Raw genomic sequence first — 21121 nt, forward strand, 5'->3', positions numbered from 1 at the left:
GTGTCACGTGATAAGGTGTTGGATGAGGAGTGATACTCAGAGATTAATTCTGATGGATAAGATTGTTTCATGAGTTGGATAAAGCCCAATGAACCATGATCAGTCCATTAGACTAAGAGATATCTTGTTCCAAAAACAAAACAAAAAAATTGCCAACGATGGGGATTGGTTGTCTTCGGTGTCAAAATGAGGAGGTTCGAGAATCTGGAGAAGTATCAAAAAAGCTATGCACGTTACTTAAAAAATCTCTAAGATGATAGTGAACAAAGGTGCTGGAATCTCAGTTCTGTTGTCTAATTGGCAGGGTGATGAGCCCTCTTATAGGTGATTTCCAGAATGAAGACATAAGGGTTACAATGGAAGAGATATAGAGAGATGGAGAATGGATTGCTGATGAAGTCAGAAAACGATTTTCTAATTCAAATCTGATTGATTTAATTTTACAATCGACTCTCCTTAGTAGTTCGGTTGAAAAATGAACTCAGAAGGATTCTGCTTTGGGTAATTTCTCTTCAAAAATGGCTTGGAGTGAGATCAGATTGAGAGGCTTAGAGGAGATAAAATGGAAAGTTTTATGGAGAGCTCCAATTCCTACTAAATTGAAGAATTTTGGCTGGAAATTGCTCCACGGAGCTTTGCCCGGTCGACTCAGTGAGGAAGTGGTGGGGGCGGTGCTTTGCTTCTATGTGTGTGCTTTGTGAGGAATTGATCCCTCATTTATTTTTCCAATGTGCATTAGCGAAATTAGTTTTGAGGTTTTTGGTGCTTATCTTCTAGATTGTGCTAGCTACTAGAGTTCCAAACTTGTCAATTTTTATCTCAAATTTCCTAGTCTTCTTCCTCTCAGTACTATGGGGCGTTGGTTCTTAGGCTCAGGTTCAAATAACTGGGCGTAAGTTAAGGCACTTTGTGATTCTTCGAAGACATTCAACTTGGAAAATCTGATGGTAGTCATTGAGTCGGACTTTGGGCTGCTGGTGAGCACTTTAAAAGGGAATCCTATTCCCTGGCAATTGGAGACTTGGCTCCATAGAATTCGGTCAGCACTCTCAAGGGTCACATGGGAAATCCAGCACTCTTGGAGAGAAGGGAATGCCACAACAGATGCGCTGGCAAATTTTGCGATTCAATCCTCGTCATCAACTCTTTTCCATGAGGTCCCCGACCTCCCGTTAATTGTTAAAAAAGTGTTATTGTAGAGATAGGTTTGATCTTCCATATTTCAGAATTGTAAATTAGACTTTTGTAATTTTTCCATATCAATTCAATTTTTCGCACTTAGAAAAAAAAAATTCAGGATAGCAAAGAATAATTACAAACTTGCATTGTCTGCTTAAGTTAAAACATTCTCCCAATACAAATAACTCAAGCTCATTTATCGGCATAAATGACCATGACCTAAGTAATGACTTAAAAAGCACAAGATGTTTTTAAAGTTATGAGCATGTATATATACTTCTGTTTGCGATTATCGGGGATATACCTCAGTAATTGACACTTCATTCACAGAAGGTGTTGAATTACTTGTATGTTGGTTGGGCTGAGTTGATCGTGATTCAAACTCTTTCGAAGTCACATCGGACACCATTCTACTATGTGCGAAAAATGCAGGTGATGAAGGTAATGCAAGAGTGATTGAACAGCTACTAAGCATAAGAACCACACTTGCCATAGTAGGTCTGTCTGCAACATCATCTTGAACACATAATAGCGCAATGTGGATGCATCTAATCACTTCGCTTCTTGAAAAAGAATCCTTCAAAGTTGGATCCATCAACTCTAAAGCTGTTCCTTCATTCCAATGTCTCCATGCCTACAATAACTCAACATATATACATTAAAGATAAATTCAAGTTCTTTAATTCAAGACTCTTCTTTTACTTAGTATGGAAAATTACAACCAAATAGCTAGTCATACTCACATAGCTTAGAAGGTCCTCAGCGCGCTCTGATTGATAAAAACTACTGTTTTTCTGGCCAGTTACAATCTCAAGAAGCAATATACCAAAACTATAAACATCAGACTTCACTGAGAACTGCCCATGCATCGCATACTCTGGTGACATATACCCACTGTATCACCAATAAAATCAATTGAGATAGTAAGCTTTATGTTTTTGTTTAAATAGTTTCATTTGTTCCATATTGGGATTCACTTAATTGAGCTTAGAGAAGAAATTTAGTACTTACTATGTTCCAACAATTCTACTGGTATTGCCTTGAGTTTGGTCCACTACAAAAAGCCTTGCCATGCCAAAATCGGAAATTTTTGGGTTCATCTCCGCATCTAACAAAACATTGCTGGCTTTGAGATCTCGATGAATAATCCTATGTCGAGAATCTTCATGAAGATAGAGAAGCCCTCGAGCAATCCCTTCTATGATTTTGTAACGTGTTTCCCACTTCAAGTATTCACGTTTTATTGGGTCTATGTTTCATCAAAACAAAATACCAAGTTAGGTCTAAAAGTACATAGTAATTATCTGGTTTAAGCAATCTCCAATACCTTGATTTTCAAAAGATATGAAGCATTAATTTTTCTTGTCATTGTATGATGATTTTCAGAAATAGTTTTTTGAGACTATCATTCTTAGTTTCTTACTAAACTTCCATCATACAATGATAACAAAGTCGTTGTTTACCACTAAAAGACAATAGAAGGATTGGTTTTTGGGGATTTTATGAAAAATCATTGTATGGGAGGTTGTTAAAAATAACGTCGTCACAGGGATCTTTGTCCCTCTTTCTCATGCTCGCACAAAGTTCAAAATAGATGGAGCTTTGGAGACGAACCAAAAAGAAAGTGATCGAGGCTTTTGTTGGGCACAAACTCGTAGATCAATAGCTTCTCTTCTTCTTTGATGCAGAATCCTAAGAGCCTAACAAGATTTCTGTGTTGAAGCTTGGCCACTAACACGATCTCATTCTTAAATTCTTCTTGACCTTGTCCAGAGTTTCTAGAGAGTCTCTTCACAGCTATTTCTTGTCCATTAGATAGACTTCCCTGAGAACGTATTGCAATAATCGGAATAAAATGGAATAAAAGTTCATAATTTGCTTCAAAATGATATTTACAACTTCCTTTAAGATATTCTAAGATTTGAATCCAACGTGTTTGAGGTTTATGCAAAACTATAACTTTTTTTTGGTGTGTGTGTGGGGGCGGGGGTCATAATAGTTACCTTGTAAACCGCACCGAATCCACCTTCACCAAGCTTATTATCATCCGAGAAGTTGCCTGTAGCTACTTCTATTGTATCAAAGCCATATTGCAAAGATTCTGCATTTGTAATCTCCTCCGCATCTTGCCAAGGTAATTAACAAGGGTAGAAATATGAAAAATGAGTAAAGAATTCACAAAAACCAATTAGTAAATCTATGAAAGTAGATGTGTTCTTCCATCATTTGAAACTTGGTGAGTAAGATTGAACTGAAGGTAACTTTGTATACAAACTCGAATGGAGTTAATGTTGCAAAAATTGACAAGAGAATAAGCACACGATTCAAAATAAAGAAGAAAATACATACACACACAGGAACACACAAACTTACAAGGTACACCTATGTTAGTGGAGGGGATCAATCTTGTTCACTATATGAAGTAAATGTTACAAAGGAAAACCCCTTCTCTGACTCTCTGTCTTTCAGATCTGCTTTCTTTCTCAACTATATAAGAAATTATTTATTTATACTTTAGTGTTGCCACGAGGTAAGCTTATTTTAATTAGATTAGTAACTCGAGTGAAGATGGGTTTTAAGCCTAGCTAGGTCCACAAGTATCAACACGTGCATACTTTACCAATTAAAAGCAAACTGACACATTCAAAATTTGTGTTGTCATTGGATAAGCCTGTTTTTAATGACATTAGCAAGCCAAGTGAAGATGTTTTTTTGACACAGGTCTATGATATCAAAATCAACAAATATATTTTACTAACTAACCAAGCTGGCACTTTCCAAATGTACATATCTAGACATGATTTGGTAGGTGACTAAAATTTCAATAGTTCATTCCTTCTCATGTCTACACGATTGCTAGTTAGTGCACGATGGACACCTCTTTTTTTTCCCTCATACTATTAGAGGTGATGGTAAGGGATGGTAGCGTGTTTGCTTGTAATTTTTCTTTTAATCCAAGATGGTATCAACATTCCACAAGCCTTCCCAACTTTGTCAAGTAGTTGGCACCTTCATGTTTGCTTGTTCTTATTATAGTTCTTTTATAGTTACTTTGTGCAGGTACGGCACCTAACCCAGGCTTGCCCAACAATTTAAAAAAAAAAATTTATTGTAAATAAAAAAGGAAAAAAAAAAAATAAAGCTTGTTGTAGGGTCTGCATGATTTTGCAACTAAAAAGGTGGAAAATGGATTTTTGGGAAAAATGCAGCTCATCATGCATTTGATTGCAAGTTTTCGCAAGAAAGCCATTTTCCCATGAAGGATGAAAATATTGTGTCTGACTGCGCATTTTCATATGTACAGTCAAACAAAGAGACATGCTCTTTAAAAATTCATTTCACTAGAACCAATTCCTTGGGAAAATGAATTTTCAAGACAATGTTTTATTGGCAATCATACATGCCCGGATAGTCTAATTTGATGATCAACTTGTTTATGCCTCGATAATTGCATCAAGTTTCGAAATCAATGTTCTCCCATTGGATTAGATGAAAAACAGATACTTACAAACAACTTTTCCCTTTGACGGAGGCAATCTCTTTCGTGAACAAAAGAATATGACGGTGATGGCGAGAAGTACTAGTGGAACAGCTACAGAAACAACTATAATCACAATAGTTCGGGATGAAACCTTTCCCTTTCCTGCACAATGAAGATCAGTTTTTTGTGAGTAACCCACAATGTTGAATGTCAAATTTTGAAACTAGAAAAAACTTAGTTTTTGACCGGAAAAAACTTGGTTTTTGATCAAAATAACCCTGATTATATTAAGTTAAGGGCAGGGCATTTGTGAGATTCAAATTTTAGTGTCAAACTACTTCTACTCGGCCTTCTCCTTCTCTCATTATAGTGTAAATATAAGAGAGCAACTACTTGCACAAGACATATCACTTAAAAGATTCACCTAGCATTTCATGATCTTTTTCAAAGTTCATAAAATGTTGTCCTTTACAACCTTGATGCGTTGGATCATGTTATAGGATGTCATAAGGTGAGTCCAAGGACGTTCAGTAAGGATGAAATCCTTACTAACTTAGAAAGGCTAGTCAAACTCAATTAATAATTTTAAGGAAAAATTACTTAAAAACCCCTAACCGAGGGACTTTTTTCTAAATAATACCTAAGTTTTGGACAGTCTCTTGATAGTCCATTTAGTAAACTCCTATTTTCTTAATAATCACTCGATTTTTCTTAATAACCCCAGGACCTCATCTCACATTGTAATTTTTTTTTTGAAATACTCGAACTACCCTTTTTCTCATCTTCACATAATTAGATTTTGTAATGATGATTGTGTTCATTTTCCACAATTTTTATCGTGAATGACGAATGGAGAATAATATATTCTTAGTTTTAAACATTTAGATTTTTTTTTTTTTTTTGATGATTTATAAAAAATGAAGAATGAAGAAGTTCAAATTCTAAAATTTTAGATTTGAGTATTTGTTTTGAAAGTATGATCTATGAATTTTAGATATTTTGAGAAGATTTACCAAGTATTGAAGTTGAAAAAACGAAAAAATTAAAATTAAAATCTAAATCACATTTATAGTATTGAGTTCACCACTTTTTTATTGTTGAGTTCAATATTTTTATTGCTGACCTCACCACTTAGCGTCGAGTTCACTACTTTTTATTATTGAGTTTATTACTTTTTAATTAGCATCGAACTTGATGATATTTATTGATGAATTTGGCAATTTTAAACGATGTTTAATTGTCATTGATCCCGGCAATAAAAAGTGTTGAACCCAATAATAAAATGTGGTGAGCTCAACACTAAGTTGTGAACTCAACATTGTAAATGTGATTCTTTTATTGTTTCATTCTTTTCAACTGTAATTCCTAAATCTTCTCAAAATACCCTAACATGCACATATATCGTAGTGTCGACACGGACACACAAATTAAATATTACAATTTTAAAATATTTAAAATTTAAAATTTATTCTTTTTTAATAAATCATTAAAAAAAAATACACTTAAATATTCAAAATTAGGAATATATCATTCTTCGTTCATCATTCATGATAAATAAAAATAAATAAATAAATAATCATTTAAAATGATTGCAATCACTATAATAAAAAAAAAAAGAAAAAAAAAAATAAATAATTTTGTGAAAAAAATGAGAAAATGATACTTCGGGTATTTCAAAATTATTACAACCGGAGATGAGGTTCACGGACTCTTAAGGAAAGAAAAGTTTACTAAATGACCAGGCAGGAGACCACTAAAGAGTATTTAGAAATAAGCCCTCTATCAGGTCTTTTAAATAATTTTCCCTGATTCAAAAGATAATTTTTTTTTTTTTTACCAATTCAGCCGACTGTCACCTTCGTGACACATTATTTAAGGACTCTTGCTGGAAAGAGTTCTGTCATTGTCAGCCAATTAATTTATTGTTTTTTCGTGTCAAATAAGTCAAATAGCCAGACGAGTGCATTTATATTTCCCTCGAAAGTTGAAATATCACTCGCATTTAATCAGACTTTTTCGCTATGCACCTAGATTTTTTTATAAGTACACCCCAAGAATTCAATAAATTTTAATCATATTCATTGACCATCAGCAAAAAATTTAACTACCCTAATTCTATAAGAAATCTTTCTTTTTAAATTCTTCTATCAATACACCATTAGATTCTTATTTTTTTAAAAACATAATTTAGAACCACATTTTATTATTGGATCAAACAGAATTCAAAACATATTATGTGTGGAGGATAATTTTCTTTGGGTACCAAAGGACATCACATGATAGTAAGAGATTCGTATTAAGCATGGAGATTTGAGGGTAAACTCGATAGTTCAATCGCAAATTAACCATGGACTCAAATCTAGATTGATCAAAAGAATATCAGATCAAGATTACGTGACAGAATAACTTAATCAATTCAAATTTTAATAAATCCAAGATTTTACGAGTAAATGTAATTGAAATCTTTCTTAAAGAAAAATCTTAAAAATAAAAAATTGAACAAGGAAAAGATATTGATTAAAGACATTCATAATCAATATTCACTTACTAAAATAGAGAAGGACAAAATTGAAAAGCTTATCAAAAAGGATCTTAGGGTTTTACATCTATCATTACATAAACAAAGACATTAAAAGATAAGTAATTCTCCCCTCTAAACTTTGCACTACTCTTTGTACTAAGATGATATTGTTGTAAGTACACTCAAGGACACAAGAAATGGAGATTGCAAGACATCGTCATAAATTTCAAGGTATTATAATTTTTTTTACATCTACACCATACATGTTTTATTGTAGCAGATCCATAATTAAATGTGATTGATCAAAGTAGATCTAGATAAGAATCTGATCGAGACCAATTCATTACCAATCCAACCTGAGCCTGGTCCATTGACACTCCTAATTCACCCATTTAAATTTTGATTTTAATCTTTATTGCTAACTTAATTATATAAAGTAAATGTTGATAATAAAAAATGGAAAGTAAATCAATAAATTGCCTCAATGATTTGACCTGGGGAGCAACCAGGCTAATCAAAATCAAAGGTTCTACTTTTAGAAAAGTAAGAGAAAGACCTGAAGGAAGATAAGTTAAAATAATAAAAGTAGGAGTACAAATTTTTTTAATAATGAAAGTATGTATAAAAGATGATATGATGTTAAAGGGAAGAGTCCTGATTGGGGGACTTTGTTTTAGTTCTTTTATTAGTTAAACAAAGCTTAAATATAAAGATAACGTTGACAAGAATTAAAGTAATAATCCTTCTAATTAAAAAGAGTTACTTGGACCATCTTCTCAAAAGTAGTTTTTAATTTAAGAATTTTAGAATTAATTTTCTTTTTTCTCTCCAAATCAACAAATTGAAACTCCTTGATCATAGTCTTCTCTTATAAATCGATGAAAATGATCTTCAATCCTCTCGTCTTTGATCGTTGAAAGAGATAAAATTTAATGGTGAAAGAGGACGGTAAAATTATCTGTTAGAAATGGCATTTTCAATCTATTGTTTTCAACTTCGCCTTATGTTAGAAAAATTAGGATCGCCTTAATACCCTTCTAGAAAAATTAAGGTAGAAACCTTATAAAATTATTAATTAAAAAAATAATAATAATAATATAAGAAATCTGGTGGTTTATTTTTTTTAGGTTCCATAATTAACTAATCTTCATGCATGATTCAGTGAAATACCCTTACAATTTAGCGAAAATCAAATTGAAATTAATCTAGCATTTATAATAAAAACAAGATGTATAGTAAAGAAAAAAAAATTGTATGCCTAATTAAGTAGCAAGATCAAGTACTGCAGACTTACCCGTTGTGATAGTCGTATTTGTTAATGGCGAAGTTGGTGGTGGTGGCGATGGCGATGGAGATGGTGGCGGAGGTGGCGGAGGTGGTGGAGATTGATAGAAAGGACTAATCTCGTACCTCAAATTACAACTTGGTTGAATAACTCTCCCACCTTGTTTTCCATCACAACAAGTTGGAATCTTATTCACAGCAACTCTTAAGCATCTGTCGCAATCAAATTGAGATAAATCTGGTGTGCACTGTACTAGCCCATATATTTTTTGAAAGTTTGTAACATTTTCTTCTCCAGTTGCAAATTTAAGAGTAGAAGATCCATCTGCAGCTCTTCTTACAAGCCCATCCATCAACTTGTTCAATCCCGCATTAAATTGATTTGGGTTGGAGATATTGTTCAAATTCCACATAAAGAAAGCTGGATCTTCCTGAAAAGAGGAGAAGATGGATCGATTGGAGTACCTTAACATGCACTCATCATACCAGACAATTGGCTCTTTCTGTGTTGGACAAAGTTGGGTGATATTTTTGCTTGCTGTGTCCACACAATTCTTGCAGACGTCAGCTGCAACGTCTCCTCTGCAAAGGAAAAGGCCATATGCTTTATCAGGAGGGTTTTGGCCTATGCTAGTGTTGTAAAATTGGTTAGTTGGTGTGGCATTAGAAGATAAAGAAGAGAGTAGTGGATTGAGATTAAGACGAAATTGGCTATTATTAGTGTAATTAGCTCCTCGACAGAAGTTGTATAGCAAGGTGGGTGGGGTTTGGGCAATGGTTAGACCACCATGAATGAAGATGGAACAAACAGAGAACAGAAATTTGTAGAAGAAGAAGCCCATTGTTTGTTTCTGATTCTGGGCCAATTTGGGATTGAAAATATATAATTCGGAAGATTTTGATAGTATAGATTGATGAGGATGAATTAATAATGGGTTTGGAATTTTCTTTTAGAAGATTCAACATTTAGAAGAATCAAAGTCAAGGAGTCTCTCTCTTTCGAAATGATGAAAGAGAGATTGGGACGGAAGTGCAACGTCGTCGGCTAATTAATTAATTAATTAATGTATTTGGTGGACTTTAAAGAATAGTTTGGAATTGGTAAGATAGAGTCTTGATAAGCTGATTCTACCAACTAGCATACTAAAATACTATCCTGACGTGGCATGTGTTAGAAGCATAATTTTATGCCTCGAGATACACAAATACATAATTTCATAAATATGTGCAGTTGTATATCTCGATCTCGACGAGAAAAGTTCTATGGTTACAATCATGACATGCAAACAAGTGATAGACTGAGCCCTCGACTTTCGAGTCGTAAACCCATAGATGAGATCTTCAGAACCATATCCCCTTCTGTTTACAAACTGACGACATGCCACATGTCAGCGGTCTGGTACAAGAAATTAATACAAAATGACTGAAATACCCTCATTTTCAATTTTCCAATTTCTTTTTTTTTAAGGTTTAATTTCCCATCTCAGAACATTATATTCCCACAGTCAATCCTAGCCACACTTTTTTTTTTTTGTTGACATTTTTGTATTTGAAATCAAAGAGGGAAAATATTTTTAATACCTGTTTAAAAGAAATTCCTGACTTTTTTCTTTAAAAAAAAAAAAAAATTTCATCATTTTGATATATTTGAAAAAGTCCTTGTCGCCAAACCTAAAATTCAAGATAAAGGGTTTTTATGAGAAATCAAAATGTTCTGACAGTGACAATGGTATTTTAGTCATAATGCTAGTTTCTTTTAAAAGATCAAAGTCAAGATATTTGTCCTAAGTTCGAAAACTTAAAGGGATAATAGAATAGTCTAAAATGATGTTTGTTTGTGTTATTTTTCAGCGTTTATTGTTGAAAAAAAAAAAATTCAACACTTCTTATTAAAATAGCACGTTTGTTTATTCCATATTTTCAATGTTTATTGTTGAAAATAAGTGAAAAAAAGTGTTGAAGCGGTAAGCACTTCACTTTTTTCAGCACGGACAAGTATACATTGCGTTTTTTGGGCATGGATAAGTATGCCCTTATACATAAAAGGATATTACCTCTTATATCCCATGGATAAGTATAAAAACACCTCACAAATTAATAAACCCACGCCATGGCCAAATTGTTTTATCTTATATGAGTTAAAAGTTTTGAAATGAGTTGATTTTTGGTGAGGATGATCTCTACAATGAGAAGATCATCCTCACCAAAAATTAGCCCATCACAAAACTTCTAACTCCATCAAAACAAGTTTAAGAACCGTAAATTATCCAATTTTTTTTTAAACTAGTTTTGACGTGGTTAGAAGTTTTGGAATGGGCTGATTTTTGGTGAGTATGATCTCTAGACCATATAGATCATCCTCACCAAAAATTGATTCATTCCAAAAACTTAAATTCAGGGTAAAAAAGACAATTTACAAATTTCAGTAATGTGTAACAAACGTGATTCTGCATCTAAACAAATAATTTTTTCAACACTTAAATTTAGCGCTTTTAAGTTTCAGTGCTTAATGTTATTCAACACTTTTTTTTTTTTTTCAATTTAACAAACAGCACCTAAGGCTGATTTTTCTTTTTTGTTGGAACAATCTTCCCAAGTTGGGATGTCATTTTCACCAAAATAATAATAATAATAATAATATTATTAATTAATTAATTCTAAAAATTTATAATCGTATAAATTATATAAAAATGTCATGTAAGGCCTGATTTACACATGACATACTCAAAATACAGGCCATGTGTTAGAATCATAAATTTTTTGCCTCCGCACATCCCATAATTGTATGTTTTTGTGAATCTAAGGTAAAAAGATATATGATTCTAACACATGCTACATCAAGAGAGTATTTTGAATATGACACTATGGGGGAGTCAAGCAATACTAAAAAAAAAAAAAATTCACGATAATATGACTCGTCAAGTGGCATACTCAATCGACCCTCTGAAGTGACAAGTTCGAGCATCGTAGATCTGTACGTCTCGAGATACATGATTGCATTTTTCCATAAAAAAATGTATCCCGAGAAAATCATGTATCCCAAGACATACATATCTATGATTCCCAAACTTGCCTACGTCACAGAGTCGTTTGAGTATGTCACCTAGAGAATCATATTATCAAGAATAGTAAAAATTCTTTTTTTTTTTCAAGGAATATGTTTATCATGATTAATTCATATCTCTTTTAAAACAAATTTCAAGGAAATTTTTTTTCAATTTTTTCCTTAAAAAACACCATAATTTTCTACATTTAATTTATTGGTAAAAACTCTTGTGTATTCCAACGAAAAAAAATCTATGGTTATGTTCCTTTACCATGTCAGCCACGTATCAAAACAGTATGCATTCATCACGATTGTTTTACCAAAATACCTTTAGATTCTAATTTCCAAAGTGTATTTATGGCACTTTAAAGTGTGCTCTAGCAAGACCGCTAAATAAATGCACTTTCAACACTATGTCAAACATCATTTTCTCTATAGATCAGCAAGACATTATCTCTTATCTCAGCCATTCATTTGATAAAAGAGCTCAAACTTCCATTGACGACATGTATTTTCTATTCCTCAACAACAACGTGTCAGATGGGGGTATCTACTCTGGTAAGGTTAATAGATAATTTATTATGTGTGCTCCGTGTCGTTAGTGTGTGAAACTGTGAATCTATGTGTCGAGCCAGATTTTGATGCCATATGATTTAAATTTGCTATTTTCTTTGAGTAGTGATACTCTAACTACCCCACGTGGCATACGAAATCCATCTCCTAACATGACAAGTTCAAAATTCATAGATTTAATCTCCTCCGGATACACATTTTTATTGAGACACATATTTTCATGGGGAAGTGCAGCCATGTATTCGGAAGAGAGCAAATCTAAGAGTGCGAAATTTGTCATGTTAAGATAGTCAATTGAGTTCGCCAGATTAATTTATTTCTTTTGAGAGATGGAACAGACCTACTTTATCTAGTTTGTCATTGAACAAACTCCCTCCACTAGAGTACTTTAAGTAATTTTATTTTTTTAAAGTAAGGGTATTTTTATATCAAAATAGTAGTAGACTAATAATAATTTTAAGGATATACATGACTAATGGGATTGTACGGATATAAGATTAATGGGATTGTAAATTTTTTATTATTGGCAAAAATAATTTTTAATAATATTAAATTTAAATGTAAAGATGGAGAATTTTTAAGAGTTAAATTTTTTAAAATTTCACTTACAAAGTGATTTTTAGGGATTTAGGATTGTGATTTTTGTGTGCAGTTGTCTGCATTGTCTTTCCAATCAAAATGTTCCACAATATAACACATTAGTTATCTTAATTCTTCTTATTATAGTAGTGATGTGACCTCAACACTAAACAACAAAAAGATAAGCGAAACCTATTTATTTTTTGGAAAGTGTTGAATTAACATTGAAATTGAAATTGTTTCAGACATTGTTGATAAAGATGTGTACAGGACCATATATACTTTTCATTGAGATACGTATGAGAAGCATTATTGCACACCAATGTTTGAAACAATGTCAATTTCAACGTTACATGGAAGCGTAACCACCACCGAAGTTTAGGAAAAAGGAAAATTTGGACATACCCCCTTCAAATTTTTACAAGTATTTGATATAACCGATATGTTTTCCAGATAATGACATGCAGAGTTTGACTTCGGTCTTCACTCAAAGAAAATTCTTTTATGACTTTCCCTCTTCCAAGACATCAATACTAAAATATGAAATTACCCTCCTTCATTTTAAAAATCACTAAAATGTCTCTTTATATCAGTTAACGTGGATTAATATTGTACATTTCATACCAATGGGATTATCAACTTAGATCTTTCTACTAATTTAAGAGAGTTACTATTATCATCCCAACTTTTACTTATTACACCCCAATTAAAAATAAAAAAAATAAGTGAATGGATGAGGATAAGTAAAAGTTGGGGCGTGAATAGAAGCTCTCTTATTTAAAGAGTCATGATAAACATACTTTAAAAAAACATACTCAACTAACAAGGCATGTGCAGAAAACCATAGATTTTTTCTTTGTGATACACAAGGAAAAATATCTATGGTTCTTTGCATATTCCGCATATATTTGAGTATTTTTTAAATCAATTTATAATTATTCTTATTAAAACCAATTATTAGTTTAAGGAATGTATTTAAATATATTTTCATCATAAGAAATATTTAAATTCGTAAAAACTATTAGACATTAGATTTACAGATAAACAATTAAGATCTATCTATTTTCCTAAAATATTTTGAGAATTCTTAATTCTATTTTAATTAGGCAACAATAAAGATTGAGTTGACTCATTCAAGTCATCTCCGCTTCGATGGTCAAATTATTAAATTAGAATAAATTTTTATAAATATATATTAGTTACACTAGATAACTAAAACTGTAAATATAATTAGGGTCAGGATCCATTGACTCCTAAGAATGATTCCTGAAAAAAAAAAATTAACATGATCCCAACCCTTTCAATGCAAAATCCAATGGTTGAGATTTATCTTTAAGATAACTATTTTCCTAAAATATTTTGAGAATTCTTAATTCTATTTTGATTAGGCAACAATAAAGATTGAGTTGACTCATTCAAGTCATCTCTACTTCGATTGGTCATATTATTAAATTAGAATAAATTTTTATAAATATATATTAATTACACTAGATAATTGAAACTGTAAATATAATTAGGGTCAGGATCCATTGACTCTTAAGAATGATTCCTGAAAAAAAAAAATAAACATGATCCCAACCCTGTCAATGCAAAATCCAATGGTTGAGATTTATCTTTGGGATAAGTATCTCCGAGATTTGTATTATCAAGATACTCATAAATATCAACCATCCAATAGTTGAGACTTATCCTTAGACAAGTATCCTCGAGATTTGTGTTATCAAGATACTCATAAATCTCAACCATTGGATTTTGTGTTTAAAGGGTTGGGATCATGTGTTTTTTTCATGAGTCATTTTTAAGAGTCAACGGATCCCAATCCAATTAATTAAACTATTTGAAGGGTAAAACATTCATGTTTACGAAGAACTCTGTTGCATTAATTGGCTACTTCAGTTCAAACATTCTGGATAATATAAATAACTCAAGTTGATTTATTGACGTAAATGGTTGTCAAAAACCCTAGTTAATGTCTTAAAGCACGAGCTATTTTTAATTGTGAATACATATACTTGAGCGTGATACCAAGAATCCACGATCATCATAGTAATACTCCTTTTTGTAGTAATGTGGTAGGGTTCCATCTAATTAATCCAGGCTTCTCCATAAGAAAATAATAAAAGAAAATTAAAAACAAAATAAAGATAAAATTAATAAAGCTTATCCTTGGTTTGTATGATTACCCAAGTAAATGAACGAAAATCGGTTTTACTAGAAAAATACAGTTCACATGCATTTGATTGCATATCTTAGTAGAAAAAACATTTATAGGTCAGGGTGGGAAAATATTTGTAGAAAATTTCCTGGGGCAAATGATTTTGTAATCAGTATTCCGGACATGTTTTTTTTTCTCATGATTGCCCCAACCCCAACATCAAAAGCTAAAATTCACCTCCAATGTTTTCCTATGTGTAATCAAGCACATGTAGCTCGGCCTGAGAAATAATTCTTTTTGACAATAACCAATTTTGTGTGAAATTTATTTTCTCGAGAAAATGATTAGTAGAAAATCATACATTCCTTGAGTGGCTTCCTTGATGATATATCAACTTGTTTAGGTCAAAATATAAATAGTGGCATAACAGATTCTACAATTAAAAATAGCTACTTACTAGCAACTTTTTCCTTTGCCCTTCTCTTTCGAGAACAATAGTATGCAGTGATGGTGGAGAGAAGTGCTATTGCAATGATTGAAGGAACAACTATAACCACGACAATTGGGAATGAGTTTTCCTTCTCTGCGAAAGTAAGTTCAATTTTCTTTTGTAAGTCAAAATAGATGAATTGATCTGGTTTCAATGGAATACCAGATAGAAGAATTTCATTAGTATTTACAGTAGTTTACACGATAGAGAGAATTTCAAAATAACAAAATAGAAAGATTACATAAAGATCTACATAACAGACTTATCAGATAAGCAGTTCAAAGATCTATTCAAACTATTATTGTTACAACAGACTTGTCCTTCAATATCTGACTATTGAGTATCATGCACGGGGATGGACTCTGTTATGTTACTTATCTGTTTAACTATTTTTAATATTAAGATTGATTGATTGATCCTTTTACTATAGTTAAAGTTCTTATAATCTAATTAAAGAGAATATATAAAATCTATTTTCATATTTCTTTGATTGTGACTTTATGAAGAACTATGATTTTTAATTTTTAGCTGAAAACAAATCTTTGTGATAAGGCTTTGACAATGATAAATATATAATAAAAATATATATTTTAAACACTATTAAAAACAAGTTTTGTTTTCAATTTTCTAAAAAAATTATATTAGATGTAGGTATCCTTGTCTTGTACATCGACTCACCTTAAAATGCCACCAAGTCGATTTGATTCACCCGAATCTTGATGTGACTCACCAAGTTCTAAAATTATAACTGAACCATCTATAAAGAAGTAATTTCTAACTTTCAAATTATGTTCACGTGTCATAAACAAAGAGCCAAAATCAAAATGTGATTAATTAATGTATCAAAGAAATTGGGATTTAAAAAAAAATGTATCCATAAATATACAGCAAGATCAAGTGTATACTTACAATTTGTGATAGTTGGAGGTGGTGGTGGTGGTGGAGACGGCAGTTGAGGAGAAGCGAGGGGAAGTGAAGGAGGTACAATGAAAGGATCACTCTCATACCTCAAATTACAACTTGGTACAACAACTCTTCCACCTTGTTTTCCACCGGAACATTTTGGAATCTGAGCCACAGCACCTATTAAGCATCTTTCGCAATCAAGTCCTGTTAAATCTGGTGTGCATTGCACAAGCCCATATATTTTCCGAAAGTCTATAAAGTTTGCTTCATCAGTTGCAAATTTATCATTAGAAGGTCCATAAGCAGCACTTTTTACAAGGCGATCCATCAACTCGTTTAATATCTTATTAAACTGTTCTGGATTTGAGATATTGTTATCATTCTTCATACACTCAGTCGGGTAACTCCGCATAGTAGAGAAGATGGATTGATTAGCGTACCTTAACATACACTCATCATACCCTACAAATAGCTCTGTTTGGGTTGGACAACGTTGGATGATAATTTTGCTTGCATTCTCCACACAATTCTTGCATGTTTCGGGTGGAACGTCTCCTCTACAAAGGTAAAGACCATACACTTTATCGGGAGGATTTTGGCCGATGGTGGCATTGTAGAATTTGTTATTGGGTGTGGCAGATGATAAAGAAGAGAATAGGAGGTTGACATTAACAGGAAATAAGCTATTACTAGAATTAACACCGTCACAAAAGATGTAATTCGGTACTTTGATCTGGGCTGTGATAAGATCACAATGTATGAGGATGATACAAAGAAAGATAAGCAATTGGCAGGAACCCATTGCTTGTTTCAGTCTGATTTGGATTGGAAATGCTTCTGAGTAATTTATGGATTGGTGAAGATGAATTATTGGGTTGTCTCTCCTCATTGAAAGCCTCTTCACAGCTATTTCTTGTCCGTTGGATAGTTTACCCTGGGAATATATTACCATCATATGAATAAAATAAAATAAATTATTTTTGAATTTTTATAAAATTATTCACTACGTCCAGCCAGACCCTTCAAAAAAGCATCTTTCCATCATTGTTGGTGTGGATTGATTTAAAATTTTCACTTTTATCAAAAAGACCCAAAAGAAATTTGAAATAAGTTATAGGATAGTTTTGAAAACGTGAAAGGATAGAGACCACATTTAAAAAAGATGAATGAAGGAAAAGTACAAAAATGAAAATTAGAGAGAAAGTGAATGGTGATATAAAGGGGTCTTTATAAATCCACCCCCTGCAAATTTGAAGACCGGTTAAATTGGATTACGCAAAACATTCTCTATATATGAAGAATAGAGACTGGTGGTTTGAGATGCTATAAGATTTGAGTCAAAGACACTTAAGGTTCATATAAAATTACAGATTTTTTGCTTGATAAAATTTTGAATTACCTTGTAAACAGCACCAAATCCACCTTGACCAAGTTTATTAGCGTCAGAGAAGTCATCTGTAGCAGCTTCTATTGTATCAAAGCCAAATTGCAAGGATTCCACGCTTATAATCTCCTCCACATCTTCTCCAAATGTGAATCAAATATGAGTAAAAACTTCACAAACAAGAGTAAATCTATGAAAATAGGCGTTGTTCCATCATTTGTGACAATTAAAATAAAGGCCATTTATGGGGTCTTTGGAGAGTTAGATCCATTATGAGAAACATTAGCAAAGAAGCACAACTCTTCTCATTCAAGCACTTGTGGAGGGAAGCAAAAAAAATCTGTTGATCTCCTTTTTTTTACTTCTAAATATGCTTATGTCACAAGTTTTTATTTTTTTTATTTTTATTTTTGTTAACTATTGTGTTTGATGGTAATCTCTTTGATAATATTGAAAATTAAAGGTTTTGCTGATGCAGTAATTCTCATTTTGTGTAGTAATGTGGTAGGGTTCAATCTAATTAATCCAGGTTTCTCCATAAGAAAATTATACAGTTCACATGCATTTGATTGCATATTTTTGTAGAGGACACATTTACAGTTCAGGGTGGGAAAATATTTGTAGAAAATTTCCAGGGGAAAATGATTTTGTCATGAGTGTGGAAAAACTCCGACATAAATAGTGGCATCAACTTAGATTAATGTTGTCATACTTTATTAGATGATAAAAAATAACTACTTACCATCAACTTTTTCCTCTGCCCTTCTCTTTCGGAAACAGTAGTATGCAGTGATGGTGGAGAGAAGTGCTATTGCAATGATTGAAGGAACAACTATAACCACGACAATTGGGAATGAGTTTTCCTTCGCTGCGAAAGTAAGTTCAATTTTCTTTTGTAAGTAACCCAAATTGTTGGACATCAAAATTTTAAACTAAAGTTGTTAGAAAACTTCCTGCAATGATAATCCAATCAATTGAAGGTGGTTCATATAGGAATGGAAAAAATAAACTCTAACATTCAATAATTAGCCTCATATTTACAATGTTCTCATAACATATGTCTATAAAAAAAAATAAGACTCTAAGAGGAGCCAGGATTTTGTGCATTTGGAGACAACCAAGAGTAGACTAAGAGTAAAAATAAATAAAAAATTATGCGGGCAATAGTGGTAGATATTTTTTATCCGCAGCTAAAATATGTCACAATAACTCACCAATCCATAGAGTTTGAAAATTTGTGTGGGGGAAAGTATCCCCATTGTAAATCCACCCCTGATTCTAAAGTCAAGCTAAAGTGAGCACCAGCTTAAAGTAATTTAAGATTTTGAAGAAAGTGGTCTGGAGTTCTAATCACACCATTAGTGATTTGCTTGTAAAAAATTTAAAAAAAAAAAAAAAAAAAACATTGATAAGCTAGGGTAAGGGGTCCCCACACCAAGGAGGTGCAACCGACTAATTACATGCGAAAGAAATTACATGTGCAGTCATTCAACAAAATATTTGCTAGCTGAGGGTAAAGAATCCAATAATTTTCAAAAATTGTAAACTCCTGTGAAGAAGAACCTATAGCCTAGAAAAAAAATTCGCCATTCATTCGCTTCTCTCCTAAAGAATTCAAATTGGCAAGAGTGGAACTGAAGAGAAATTTATTTAATACTCCAGACAAACTAAAAATACCTTTACTAGTTCAAAATATTTTTCTTAAAAGATGGAAATTTTTCATAAGCTTCTAATTAACACATTAAGGTCTCGCGTTATTCAAAGATCTGCAGGGTTACCAAGAGTCTTATATCAGGAGAGTTGTTTTTGGCACCCAAACTTTTACTTATTACACAAAATTAAAAAAGAAAATAAGTGAATGATTGATAATAAGTAAAAGTTGGGTTGCCAATAGAAGTTCTCTAATTTTTTTAATTTTTTTTTTTTCTAGATTTCTAATTTTTGGGGTTTATGATTTTATATGAACCTAATTATAATTGCAAACAATTACTGAAATTGTAGTGTTATAACATTTTGTAATTTTGATATTATAATATGAGCCAAACCTTTGTAATGTTTGAAGGATGTGTTTTAATCTTTGATTGGGATGTGATAGCTTATTTAAGAAATCAGGGTGTAATAAGTAAAAGTTTGGATGCAAATACCGGCTCTTTAATCAATCTGAACAATGGTTCGAACTTAAAGGAAGTTGTACCGGGTTAATACCAATACTGAGTAAGAATCATAATGAAGCTTTGGCTCATCCAACGAGTGGACTCAGGGTTACCTCGAGTCTTAATCTATGTTTGTACGTGACTGATGTGACGTACCTTTCCGTGATGCATTCATCACGCAGCACAGTACCGTGTGAAAGAAGTCAGTGTCGTAGAGAGCTTTCTATTAGCACACCAAATTTTACTTATAACACATGAATCCTTATGTAAACAACTGATTAATTTCCAAAGTAAACCAATGCAAATAGCCATCAAATTGAAATTAATGTAGCTATGGTTTTCGAATCAAAAACCCAAAAAGGAAAAAGAAAATAGATAATTTGTGTCCATAAATACTAAGATCAAGCGCATACTTACCTTTTCTGGCAGTCTTATTTGGTAATGGTGGTGGTGGTGGTGGTGAGGGTGATGGCGGCAGTGGTGGCAAAGGAGTAATTGGTGCGGAATCCATTGATTCATCGTAGAAAAGAAATGTCTCGAATCCCAAATTACAACTTGGTTGAAGAACTCTCCCACCTTCTTTCCCATTGCAACAAATTGAAATCTGATTCACAGAACCTACTAAGCATGTGTTGCACTCAATTCGAGATAAATCTGGTGTGCATTGAACTAACCCATATATTTTCTGAGAGTTTGTAAATTGTTTCTCTCCAGTTGCAAATTTAAGAGTAGAAGATCCATCAGCAGCTTTTCTTACAAGCACACCCATCAAATCCACCAATATCCGATTAAACTCATTTGGGTTTGAGTTATTGTTTGGATTATATACAAATTTAGGTGGTTTATCCTGCATAGTGGAGAAGAAGGATTGATCGGAATACCTTAACATGCACTTCTCATCCCATATAATTGCTTCTTTCTTGTTTGGACAACGTTGGGTGATATTTTTGCTCGCGATCTCTACACAATTTTTGCAGATTTCGATGGAAACATCGCCTCTACAAACGAAAAGGCCATATGCTTTATCATCAGGAGAATTTTGGCCTATTGTGGTGTTGAAAAATCGGAGTGTGGTATTAGAAGATAAAGAAGAGAGTCGGATGTTAAGATTAGCATGAAATGGGCTATTGTTATTGTAATAAGCACCTCCACATAAATTTGTTTGGGCAGTGATAAGGTCATAGTGATGAATGAGGATGACACAAAGGAAGAAGAGCCATTGGAAGAAATCCATCGGTTGTTTTGGATTGGAAAATCTTTTAGAATTTTGGATTTTGGATTGATGAAGATGAAGATGAATTATTGGACTTGGGATTCTCTTTTAAAGACTTGGAATAGTCAACAGTCAACAGTCAACAGTCAACAGTCAA

At 32.5% G+C, this 21121-nt stretch overlaps 2 protein-coding genes across 3 annotated transcripts; both read right to left on the minus strand.

Moving 5' to 3' along the window:
- Window positions 1-1299: 1299 nt before the first annotated feature.
- Window positions 1300-9498, minus strand: LOC147390283 (cysteine-rich receptor-like protein kinase 25). The gene is made up of 7 exons (XM_086457362.1): window positions 8476-9498; window positions 4688-4822; window positions 3183-3304; window positions 2794-3004; window positions 2191-2428; window positions 1923-2073; window positions 1300-1813 (listed from the first exon to the last, which is right to left on the minus strand). The coding sequence occupies exons 1-7, from the start codon at window positions 9305-9307 to the stop codon at window positions 1469-1471; spliced, it is 2034 nt and encodes a 677-aa protein (XP_086313488.1). The 5' UTR covers window positions 9308-9498; the 3' UTR covers window positions 1300-1468.
- On the minus strand, window positions 8908-21105 carry LOC147390284 (cysteine-rich receptor-like protein kinase 34). 2 transcript variants are annotated; one of them, XR_015182515.1, is made up of 6 exons: window positions 20169-21101; window positions 18341-18466; window positions 17614-17735; window positions 16218-17148; window positions 15276-15401; window positions 8908-9047 (listed from the first exon to the last, which is right to left on the minus strand). XR_015182515.1 is itself a non-coding variant. In XM_086457365.1 (5 exons), coding segments are annotated over exons 1-5 (1998 nt in total). In that variant the 5' UTR covers window positions 20986-21105; the 3' UTR covers window positions 8927-9045. The 2 variants fall into 2 exon arrangements, 1 of the variants encoding a protein (XP_086313491.1); XM_086457365.1 differs by lacking the exon at window positions 15276-15401 and having other exon boundaries at window positions 8927-9047; window positions 20169-21105.
- Window positions 21106-21121: the final 16 nt, after the last annotated feature.

The sequence above is a fragment of the Akebia trifoliata genome, chromosome 11, assembly GCF_017979445.1.
Source record: "Akebia trifoliata isolate Shusen 1 chromosome 11, ASM1797944v1, whole genome shotgun sequence".
In the NCBI taxonomy this organism is placed as follows: Eukaryota; Viridiplantae; Streptophyta; class Magnoliopsida; order Ranunculales; family Lardizabalaceae; genus Akebia; species Akebia trifoliata.